At 39.2% G+C, this 12,367-nt stretch overlaps 1 protein-coding gene across 10 annotated transcripts in view; it reads left to right on the top strand.

Moving 5' to 3' along the window:
* The window catches only part of FRY (FRY microtubule binding protein), a 254,495-nt gene that overhangs the window by 237,852 nt on the left and 4,276 nt on the right, over nucleotides 1-12,367 (top strand). For 7 of the 10 annotated variants that reach the window (XM_054807035.1, XM_054807025.1, XM_054806999.1 and 4 more), the window contains 4 exons: nucleotides 2,005-2,154; nucleotides 3,003-3,101; nucleotides 3,555-3,638; nucleotides 9,575-9,592. In XM_054807035.1, coding sequence (XP_054663010.1) covers nucleotides 2,005-2,154; nucleotides 3,003-3,101; nucleotides 3,555-3,638; nucleotides 9,575-9,592 — 351 coding nt within the window. Of the gene's footprint in view, nucleotides 1-2,004; nucleotides 2,155-3,002; nucleotides 3,102-3,554; nucleotides 3,639-9,574; nucleotides 9,593-10,244; nucleotides 12,364-12,367 lie in introns of those variants that run through there. The other 3 variants (XM_054806989.1, XM_054807064.1, XM_054807046.1) reach the window with 2 other exon arrangements.

Below are 12,367 nucleotides of genomic sequence, written 5' to 3'. Positions count from 1 at the left end.
ATGTCTTAATATATTTTCTATCTTTCAGTGGTACAGAATGTACTTCTGCCCTCTAATTCCATCCTAAAAGAATGGCTACCTCTCATGATCTCCTTTCCCCATGAAGTTATTTCTAAGGGGCTCCTTCCTGCAAATTCTGAATGCACTGAAGGCAATTGTATTATTTCTGTAGTCTGTCTCCTTCACTGCCTTAGATTCATAAACAAAATTACTCTTCCCCAGGAAGGCATTGCAATGCCTAAACCCAGAGATCCTGAGGAAGCTCTGACCTTGCAGCTTTCAAGACTCAGCTAGACAAAACCGTGGCTGACCTGATCTAGCACTGGCAATAGTCCAACTTTGAGTTGAACATTAGATCAGATGTTCTCCAGAGGTCCTTTTCAACCAACATCTCTTGGATTCTGTTCCATAATCTGACTTTCTAAATTTCATTCCACTTTTACATTCTCAGCTAGCTCTTTTCTGTTACTTAAGATCAAATCAAGATCTCTTTCCTTTGCCAGAAGAGTTGTCAGCAACAGTTTCGCTAAGACTTAGACTGAATCTTTCTTTTCAGAAGACCTCACAGTAGTAAATCTTCAGCTGTCACCAAGCCCTATGATTCAGACGATTCTCCTAGTTGCTCCTAAAAATAATCATTTACCTGGTTCGGCAGTAATTAGTAAGAGCCCCTTGCCTCTGCTATAGACTCAGTGCAGCAGAGGATCTGAACCATGTGCTGACTAACATATATAGCGCTTTGTTTCTGTGTTGAAGTAAGGTATGTAGTAAGAGAAGTGTCAGTATAGCCGATCTTAAGTGTGTTCAGATGGCCAGCTCAAAGGCTGTAGAGAGACATCCACAAATAAACAGTTATGAAATTGGTCAGTAGATCAAGTTTCTCTTTCACCATTTAATAAATTACTGATGGTGTATACTGTACCTACAATGTGAGGGCTTATGTAGCTTTTTTAAAAAAATCATTCAATCCAACAACTTCTATTACCAATAAACTCTCAGTTCAGCTCACCCGATTTTAGGCACTTGACTTCAATGCTCCAGTGTAGGAGCAGTAACAGGCAATTATTAAGTCTGTCATCCAGACTGGTATTTGGGAAGCAATTCTTTCCAGTGAGGCGTCCTTACCATAGTATCGATCCTAATCTACATTCCTCAGAGAAATGCCTATGGTAACATGGAATGAATCATATAAAAATGCTGTGTACTTTTATTTTTTAAAATATTTTCGTGTTACTCCCACCTGCTAAGCAGTTGGCCTTAGTGAGATATATTTTGGCAGTGAAACCTGCTGTGTATTTATCAATAGCATTATTTCAGTTCCTGCAAGACTAAAATATTATTTTTATTTATTATTCACTTTATATGTTAGTCACTGAAAATAAAGTGTCAGCACTAGAACGTTTCTGGAAGACTAGACTGGTTTAGGACCCAAAACGCCAAGCAAATCTTCTGAGAAGAATAATTCCCGGATGCAATGCAGTATTTCTGGAGTCCTCCCAAGCAGCAGCAAAGTTTTAGTAAGAAGGTTTTTCCCACAGGGGAAAACAAAAGGTTTTTTTCCGATTTTTCCATGTTGCTGTTTGGCATTAGGATGTCCATTATATTATCTGGTTAGCCACTTGACATGGAATACTAACAAAACAATGCCCGGAATGGGCAGAAAAAGTAAGGTGCTGATCAACTCTGTTAACTCTGTACAGCCAAGGAAAAAAGCTACTTGTGGGTAAAAGGCTTTGTAAAGATTAAATCATCTCTACAAGAAAGAATGTATTTCAGTAGTAGATCATTATGAATTCTGTAATTAGTTTCACAGCTGCCCAGCTATGCACTGTCTCCAGCACAGTAACTGCTATTCAATATCCCTGAGCAGACATTCAGTTCTCTGCAGGCAGATGGTCTCTTTTGCATGTTACTGTGTGAAGAAAAAAAGCACGCCATTTGTTTACAAAGGAAAGAAGCTCATACTTGAGTAAAGAATGTGATAAATTGTGTTTTGCTTTACAGAATATTCAGAAAAGATTCTGCTTCCTAACCTGCGATGCAGCTAGTTACTTGGGAGACAACCTGCGAGGAATAGGCTCCAAGTTTGTGAGGTCTTCTCAGATGTTAACATCATGTTCAGAATGTCCCACCCTTTTTGTAGATGCAGAAACAGTGAGTATATTCCTTTCAAAAGGCATGTGCTGCATCGCAGTGTGTTATTTTACTGGCTGTTTCACTTTTGAGCAACTCCTGAACACCTCCTATCTCTAATTTTTATCTCCTGTTCTTAACCATATTTCCATTAATTTTCCATATTATTTTATTAGGTAAGCACTGGCAGATGGGCAATGTAGAATCATAGAATAGTTACAATGTGTTAAGCCTGTGTGCCAAAACCAGTATAAACAGGTGCCTACCGGACCCGGTTGGCTTCACAAATGGAAAAGGAAAAGCTATTTTTTACATAGTTCAGCATGAAAGACGGCAGTATGTTTAATGATTTCATTTCAGTCATCTGAGATGTGACCTGGATGATAAAAACATATATTAGGGAATGAATGAGATGGCCTTTCCCATTGTTTTCATTCTGGCCCAAGTTTATCCAACAGCGTCAGGACAGTGTGGCCTCACACAGAAGTATGGAGGTAGGAACTTACAGAGTGTAGTCTCGGGGCCGCTGCTGTGACTGTGGAAGAGTTGTGCCTTACATCATCAGAGAGCTGTGGAGATTAACTGGTTAAGCTCTGTGCCATATTTTATTTTAGGGAAGTCCTCTGCAAAGCTGTTAAACACAGAACACAATTTCATTTCCACATGATCATAGGTGCAACTTTTGCTATTGAGTTTTCAGTATAGTATCCTCTTTATGAATATCTTTGCATAAATACAAACATTTTTCAGTATTATTATCTGTAAATCTAAGTATTCTTTTGCAAGATCTTTACTATATTTTCTACTCTGCTAATATTTTTATTCTTTTATAGTGACATTTACTAGCCGTTTTGATTTCATTTCTCCAGCTGCTCTCTTGTGGCCTTCTTGAAAAGCTGAAGTTCAGTGTTTTAGAACTGCAGGAGTACCTGGACACATACAACAACAGGAAAGAAGCAACGCTCTCGGTATGCTGCATTATGTGATGTTCTTGGGTTTGTACCTCTGTATACTTATGCTATGTCAGGAGACTGCAGATCCACTCAGATCTCTTTAAACTAATATTCAGGAGAAAAGCATGTTTCAGATACTGGATTCACTGAATGTTTCTTCCTGAACATATGAACCAGATCTAAAAAAACAGAATTGTTGGCATTTTTAATATTCCTGGTCTCTCCTTTCTCCTGTTCTCCTAATTAATTTTCTTGGTTTATACAATTCAAATACTAATAGAAATAAAGATTATACTTTTAAAATTACAGTCAAAAAGTAAATTGTCACGGTCTGTGTGAATAAAAAGTGCACTTGCAAAGTTTTATTTGTTTACATGCTGTGCTGTGAAACTAACGTACTGCTTACCTTTCTTCAAACCAAACTATAGGCCTTATTCATACCTTCTTTTAATTTCTCTCTGAAAACAGTGGCTTGCAAACTGCAAAGCAACATTTGCTGGAGGCTCACGAGATGGAGTTATTACCTGCCAGCCAGGGGACTCAGAAGAGAAGGTAATGAATGAGCAGTATTATTTCTCGCCTATAAAGTGACATGTGTGATATATCTTGTTCTCAGACCCACAAAAGCATGCAGTACTTCCTCTCTGTCTCTCTGCTGGGCTTGGGCATAATCCAGTTTTCACACTTAAGGCTCGAAGGTATTGTTGTTGCCTCAGTCCTGGCCACAGGAAATGGGAAGGATTCAGAGGCAATACTTCTGCCTTCCTAATGTAGATAAGGAAGCAGAACTAATCCTGCCTGTGTGCTCTTCCTTTTAGAAACATGTTGCAGCAGCAGTTTCCCCCCAGTGCAGTGTCTCTGAAAATCATTCCAGGTGTACTGTGCTTTCACATTACGCTCCTTGTATCCACAGCTGTTGCAGACTCGGTCTGCCCAACAGGAATACTTGCCTGGTTGAAATCCACTTCGATGAGTAGTTATGAAATAATGACTGTAAAATGGCCAGTGAAATAGTTCATGCTGTAGATAAGTATTTATAGCTAAGGCAAAATATCTCTTTATCACATTTGAACAAAAGTTTTACATGCATGTGCATATGTATATCTACATATATATATTTAGTGTGTTGATTCCAGTTAAGAAATCAATCTTTTCAGAAATCAGCACCATCAGCAGGCATTCCTGTTATTTGATATACTAAGTATAAGAAACAGCTGGTATCTTAGTGGTTATTTTGTGGGTTGTTTTTTTTTTTTTCTTTTGGAGGAAAAAGAATGGACGGATGGGAAAGAGAGGGGGCTGGAGAGAATTAACCAAAATCAGAAAGCAGCAACAGCGTGTAGAAAAAAGTGACATCTCCTCTTTCCATGTATTTTAACTTACAAAAGTAATGATGACATTTTCAGAACACACAGTCGCCTGTTGTAACTGTTGTTTTCAAATACTTTGTTTTATTCTTATGTTGGTTTCAGTTTGTCTGTCTTCTCCCCCAATTCACTTTATTTTCTTCTCTTTTTATCTTAACATCTCTTTCCCACCTCTATGTATTTGTCTTTCTGTCTTTGAATTCCCTTGTTTTTCCTTTTTTTTTAATGCCATTTCCCAAGAATCCCAAATCCTTGCCACCTCTGCATTTTCGCTTCCTTGACCTTATTAGCAAATCTAATTTGCTAATAAATCCTCTGGCTGCAGTCACAGGCGGTGGGAAACCTGTTCGGTCTTCCCCCACTTGGCACTGGCACCAGCAAAAGTTAGAGGCACCTTCCAATGCGTTTAAATAAGATACTGTCTCTTCTGCAGTTGTAACGGTGTACAGGGAAGTTACAAGTGAGCTATTCTCAAATCTAAACCAGAGGGACCTGGAACACATGCTACTACCTCTCCTGCAAGTCCATCAGGAGAGGGAGATAACGTGTACATGGGGACGTGTAACTGTTGGAACGTGCATTGGCTTTCTCTTCCCATTGATGCACAACACCCTGAAGAGTGACTTCAGACTGTAGTGTTACATACCTTGCTGCATGCAGCTTAACTTACCCTCTTTGTCCCTCTTTTGCAAAACCATAGAATGGGAGGGAGGATCACACATTTTGCTAATAATCTACATCATTGGTTCTTTTTTTAAAAAGTAGAGGAGAGAGAATGCTGAGGATAAGGAATAAACTGTGATGTGAGCTCATATAGCTGGCCTAAATGCATCTAAAAGTTAATAAATGTCATGTTCCATTTGTGGAGGTTTTTTTTTAACTAGGTGATCTCTGTTTCAGAATTAAATGTGTTTTGTGAAGCTGGGGTTAGTATTCTCACTGCTTATCAAACAGACCTAAAAGAAGGGTTTCTCCCTCCTGCAGGAATCCCTAGTCTCTCCCCAGCATTGTTCCTTCATCCCAAAATGCATTATTCCTTGGAAGTTGGCAGGATGGTAGGTCTTTGATCAACAGGCATATTTCTTTTCTTCCCCTTCTCATTCACCTGTCAATTGAAGCAGCTCTTCCCAGGGGAACATTCTGTTTATTCAACAAAAGTGTAATGGGAGGAAGAGTCCAGAGAAAATGAAGAAATATGATTAGGAAGGGACAAGGAAAAATTACTCCTAGAGTGGCAAGTATTTGTTTTCTGACCTTTCCTCTCCTCTTCTCCCTCAACCAGAAAGGCTAAAGAATCTAATAATTGTAGAGAAAAAAAATCTGTCTTATAGTGGTAGTCACAAGGGAACCTGCCTAAACTCTTAAATCCATTGAGGGTTAGATTTAGCTTAGCTAAGCACAACCCCAGGCTACTCCTGGAAAAGGTTTAGAAATGATTATAAGGAAGAGAAATCAACACCTTGCACTACAGAAGGCAGAAATCTTAGATTGTCACAACTCCCCACTTGGTAAAAAGCTTGAGGTGGAAATAGTCCCCTCTACAGACAAGACAGACATAAGACCAAATACAGCATTGGCACATGTGGTTGCATCACAAACGCCTGCTGATGCTGGTAACTAACTTGGCACCAGTTTCTCTAATCAGATATTAGTTCGAAATAATTGCACATGATTTGTTGATCATTGTTACTGAAAATGGGCAAAGGCAAAAACTTGCTTAAAGAACATTAAAGAAGCTTGAAATAGAAGTTGTCTGGGTCAGTTACTAAAGCTAGCAACTTTTCTGAAATTAGGTAAAAGCTTCCTGTCCCAGAATGTCTTTACCCCCTTCTTCTTGCAACAGATTACAGGACTTGGATCTGTCTGTGATTTGTGAGCTTTGATGCTACACTGAGCAACAGAGTCTCAAGGACAAAGGAGATACAAGACAACTGCACGTACTGTTATGCTGTCTGTCCAGGTGTAACAGTCTCAGATGAGCACAGCTATCAGTACACTCTTCAACTTTACTGAATGGAGATGTTTTTAATCGAGTCAAAGACTGGTTTTGTTGTTCTGGAAAACACGAAAGATCCTATTTTTTGTGTCAGTTACCACTGCTAATTCCAATCAGTACTTATCTCCTAATGAGTTTACTCTGTAAGTCCAAAGTCAGTATACACCTTTCTTAAACCTTGCTCATCCCAAAGCTCACCACAAGCTAATGGATGTAAGCTTTGCAAACTCAAACTGTTAATGAATATTTAAAACATGCTGCACCCCATAAAAATTTGCCCCAAAATGCAGAATGTTCCTGTTTCTGTGCATTTCCCTGTGGCTAAAGGTTCAATTACGCTAGGCCACCAATAAGACTGGAGGTGTATCTCTTGGGACCATAGTCATCTGCAGTTGAGTTGAGTTACAGGAAAGCTCAAGGCACAGTGACTGTCATTGTTAAGTTAGAAATTCTTAATAATCAATAATCAATTATCTGAATGCTGTTTCACAGATCTGTGGATTGACAATGAGGTAAAATTGGCCCGGGGTAAGCAGCTTTTCTAAAGGAGGAACAGCTCTGGTTTAGATTTCTCCGGACAGAATAGTTCTTATTATCCTTCCAGTCCACTGGGTACTTAAGAATGCACAGCATATGCTGTATCTCTTTTTCTCTCTGATATATATACACACACACACACACAAATTTGTATATATATGCCCAGTTTCCTAGATTGTGGGAAAAGCTTTTGTCTGCTGGAATGTCAAGTCAGATAGAATACCTTAATAAAATGCACTCGCAATTAAAAACCGTTGCACACAGCAGTTATTTTGCTACGGTGGGACTCTCCTGTGCCAATAAATGACTAACGACTGTGTTGCCATCAAAGTGTTTATGTCTTAAGAAATAATTGTGTAACTCTTATCTCTTTTCAGTGTGTAAAAATGATTCCTTGTAAAAAGCAAGAAGGCCCGTGATCTAAAGATTATTACTTTGCTATCTTCCTGCTCTGCTAATAGTACAGAACAGTAATTCTCTGTCTCCATAAAAAACTAAATCCAAGTGTTGCTCCTAGGGCACGTGTCCCTCTTAGGTGTAGCATTTACCAGCTGCATAAAGGACTGTGCAAGTGATCCAACTACTCTAAACATTCAGTATTTTCAGCTGCCAAACCTACTAATTGTGTAGTGTCTATGAACTAATCTAAAACAACACTTCCCTTACTGTAGGAATGAAACTAGAAATTGAGAGGAGTGAAGGCTGGAATCATTCCACCTGAGCCCTTGCTGCTGGGGACTAAAAGAAATGTCACTTAGCCCAACAATTAGTGTCTTTTCAACTTCCAAGGAATATTTCATTTTATGCTAAAAGAGAGAGGAAGAGAAGTTACAGTCATGGAATTGTAGAGCAATGTGGATTTGAGCATGAGTAGTTTAGGGAGATTTTGTATCTGGTATATTTTCTTTCCCACTCTTTTTTTTTTTTTTTTTTTTTTGTTTGCCCTGGTTTTGGAAGCAGTACAGAGAAGACAGTATTTTCTGGAAAGACCATGGAATTCACTTATTTGCTGCTCCTCCCATCCCCCACCCCTCTTCTTTAAAGTAAATTCCATGGCAAATTAGAAATTATATGTGGATTCCAATATTTTTGTAAGTCCAAATGAAACTTGGTGGCATGCTAAACTTCAGAGGAGCTTAAGTCAGAGACAAACAAGATTTGAAAAACACAAGCCAGCACACCTGTGAATTTACTAGTGCACCATGATCTGTCTGCTCTTGTCCTCTTCTTACCTTGAATTTAGCTTTACAAAGTTTAATTTACATGAACTGCATGGAAGCCAAGATATAAAGGGTTTTTTTTCAAGAGAACTAAATTGAAGAAAAAAACTATTCAAGCAATATTAAAGGCATAAAATTAAACATCACAAGAGCTTAAAGCTTAGTTTGTATGGTTTTATAGAAGAGTAGTGCAGGATTTGGGACAATACTTTTCATATACTTTTTAATAGTAAGGTCCATGGAAAGAAGACAGACTGAAATACTTTCTTAGGCTGTACAAAGTCAGCATTATTTCACATTTCTGTGTTTGCTGTCTTTGTATTGATGGTAAGGTAAATCATTTTAATAAGAATTCCAAATATTTATTAACACTGTGTGTGTATATGCACTGACATCAGGCTGTAACTGGGCAGATGTCATTGTGTGTGTTAGTTACAGCATTTACATGATGACTATTCGCCTAAAATGTCATGAGAATGTAATATATATCAAATAAGGAAAGCTGCATTAGATGTACACAGAGTGTAAATGTTAGTTCTTGGCAAAGAGGCACACTTTTTTTGGGAGGGGGAGAGAAGTTAGTCCCCTAATCTCTGAAATGCTGATGTAGGTCAATTAGAATTTTTATTACTATTGCAACAGGACTTACACTGCTTTTTAATAGCTCCAGAATTACGAATCAATGAATCTTTACTGGTGAGAGGAAAGAATACAAAGCTGTCTCAACTTGTGGCATTGTCATGTAGTGAAACCAAACTGACATTTTCCATGGATTTTTTTTTTCCTTATGATAGTCATAATGTAAAAGTTGTATGCAAAATGTTTCCATTGTAATGTGCCAAGTAATAAAGCCAGCAGTCACAAAGCTTATCCTGGAAATTTCATTAGATCTATTACATCCAAAAATAGAATTATTTATAAATTGCAAAATATTTATAAATAACAACGTTCAGTTCTGTTAATCACTTGAAAACCCTGCCTAATTTTAGGGGTACTTTGCAATATGAGCTCTTTTTAATAAAACAGAAAGCAAATTTAAATAAAAGTATTATTCCAAGGGTTTTCTAACACAATTTCACTGTAAGTTCCTGAGCTACTGAGTGGGATAAATCAAAACTAATAAATCTGAAGATCTAACTGAGGACATTTAGACTGGAATTTACCATTAGAATTAAAGCTTGATTTTATTAAGAATGCTGTGCATGTTATATGTGATATTTCCAACCAGTTATCAGGTTGAGGCAAGCATTGCTAATACTGCTGATGAGTTATGCCATTAAAGATGGGCTGTGCTTCTTATTGCATGCATTACACTGACACTATACTTTCTTTCCTTTCCTTTTCTCCTGTGCCATGCTTGCTGTGTAGCAAATGGAATCTCTTGCAGTAAGTTGAAGTTCTTTCATATTCTTTGTCCATCTGTAGATGGACTAATACACTCCAATTTTACTGTTTTACTTCTAAGCATGTTTTCCTTTTTCGTTATAATTTTCCTCTAGAATACATGGTTCTACATGCAGTAACTAAAATAATTTACTAAAGCGTGTTTTGTGAAATCTAAAAATACTGTGCCAAAATTCTGACACCTTCATACGCTGTTTTAAGTGCTCATTTACATAAATTTAAAAAAAACCCAAGTCTTTGAATGGATATAATATGCTGGAGTGGAAGATAAAATTTTTTGTTATTTTAAAATTCATAATTTTCAATTTGTCTTAATGAAACACTACAATTTATAGTTGATGTGTTTCAAATTGTTTCTGTTTACATGTTGATGAATAGTTTCACCATGATTTGTTTCTAATACTTATTCAGGAAGAGCAAAAATTGAGTTGCTTGATACGGCAACTAAATACTGAGTGAGCCGAACTCAAGTCTTCAATTTGACCTTAGTTTGTCTTCATTCAGGTTAGCAGCCAGAAGGGTGAAACCAAATTATTGTTCTCCTGTAATTATGTTATGCCATGTCCTGGTTTTCGATTAATTTTTAACTCCCTGACAACTTCAAGTATATGTGTGTTTAACTGCTTCGTCATAGTGTTGCCATTCAAGAGTGAATTTGATCCCTGCCGGAGAACCTCGGGCTGTGTCCCTGCTAGAGAAGTAAACGGGAGCAGGGAGCAAGCATGCGCCCCGGGCTGGCATTAGGGGTGAACGTTCGCACTTTCCCCGGCTGAGGCACCAGGCAGCCCCTGACGTGCCCGGGCATGGTTTGAGAGAAGCCGGAAGCCAGAGCCATTCCCAGGAGGTTGTATCTAAACAGTCACTCTTTATTTTGGGAGGAGAAAGGTTTGCCATGCAGATGCAAGCTTGGCAGCGCTCGATGGCCTCAGTTACAGAGAATGGCCTCTGGACAGGTGTGTTTAACAGGCAGCATCCCTCGTGCCCCACCTCTTCATTCTCTTGGCCACCGATAGGCTTTTCCCTGCCCACGGGTCAGTTCTGTCCTAGCAGGTCGCACATCATTCCCTCCCTTTTTTCCCCACCACGGATCTGCTGGGCCTTCTCAGCTCCTGTGGCTCTTTGCTGTCCTATCAGGTCTGGTGGGATTCCTCCCTTCCATTGGGGAGGGAGCACTCTGACCCTACTCAAATTAAACATACCAACTCAGACACCAGAAACAGTTTAGCCACAACAGCACAGAGCTCCGACCAGGCGCATTTACAGTGCTGAACTCTGCTGCTGTGGCAGACCAACGCTGAGGTCTGCCTGGCCTTTGGCAGGATGAACCCTGCCAGGCTGGTACCCGCTGGCTTGGCGCTTTCCTCCATAAACTTCCTCCAGAAGGAGCCCAGCTCCGCCTGGTTATGGCAGTGCCCTTGGGTGACTGTTCATAGACGTGTCCACCCTTCCCTTTTGACCTCAGCCCCCCAGCCTTGTCTGGCTGGTACAGAGATTTTGGGAACTGGAACGCTAAGGATACGGTTCTAATTTGGCTTATTAATAAAAACCCTGGCACTTATATATTGAACCATATGTAAACAAACACTTCAGTCAAATTAATGCTTATGTTTTTAAAGTACTTTTTATTAGTATTTGTGCTGGCATTTGCACAGACCCCAACTCAGCAAATAGCTGAAGTACGTGCTGGTAGCGCAGTGTGTATGAAGTGCTTTAAGGAAGCAAAGTCATTAATAGCATCTTCTTTTCTGCCACGTTTGGCATAAAACTGCTCTGTTTCCTCCAAGGAGACGGAAAGATGACTGAGCCCACCCTTACTCACTGTGTCTCTAAGAGAGGACAAATCAAATACAGTTTGCAGTCTGTAAGGCTTTCCTGCCAACGTGTCAGGTGGCCTGACTGGCACTTGCAGAATTTTCATTTCTTCCATAATTTGCCAAAGATTAAATATTCCTCCCTTCCTCACCATGATCCAGCTGTGGAACTATGAGGTTCCCCCTCCTGATAGACACACGGATACCAGGACCATGAGCATAGCAACTTGACTTCACTGGCAGACGTGCCCATCGCATGTTACTCCAACGTGTCTGACACCTTGTGTGTGGTGCTGTGCATTACACTGGAAGAAACAATATTCATAGAACAGTATCTGCTTAATCTAGGAGAATAAACTGTAGAAGCCAGATGTCCTGTTACACATGAAACTCTGTCCATCTGTTGTATGGTTTCTTTAAGGTGGTGGAAAAATCCATGAGCTGAGGTTTAAGTTGCAGAGCTGGCATTTCCATTTATTGCCTCTTCCTCTCCCCTCAGAGAAGGAGGCAGGAGCTTTGAGCCCCTTGGACAACTACTTCATTGCCTCTCTCTGGATTTCCATCCTCTCAGAAGAGGTCTTTGACCATTTCTGAAGTTGTAAAGAGTTTTATGTTCTACACAGCAAAGTAATTTCCCTCATACTCTGCCTCTGCTTTCCAGCTGCATACTGGAGACGGTGAAGCTAACCTATATAAACTGCTTTGAGATTGGCGCTGATGTGTGCTACATGAGAGCTAGCCATGATAATTTTGATTTTCAATGTCTTGTATGACTTACCTGCAGAAGAAAAAACGTTGCTTGTTTTCTGAAATAGTATGTGATCATACTTCAGTAAAATAATGTTTTTTGAAGAACTGAACTATCTCAATGTGTTTTATTAGTTATTGAAAATAATCCCAAATCACTGATCTTTATTAATTATTTCTTCTCCTACAAATCTTTCCT

The sequence above is a fragment of the Grus americana genome, chromosome 1 (assembly GCF_028858705.1).
Source record: "Grus americana isolate bGruAme1 chromosome 1, bGruAme1.mat, whole genome shotgun sequence".
Lineage (NCBI taxonomy): Eukaryota > Metazoa > Chordata > Aves > Gruiformes > Gruidae > Grus > Grus americana.
This window is presented reverse-complemented; position numbering and strand designations above follow the sequence as displayed.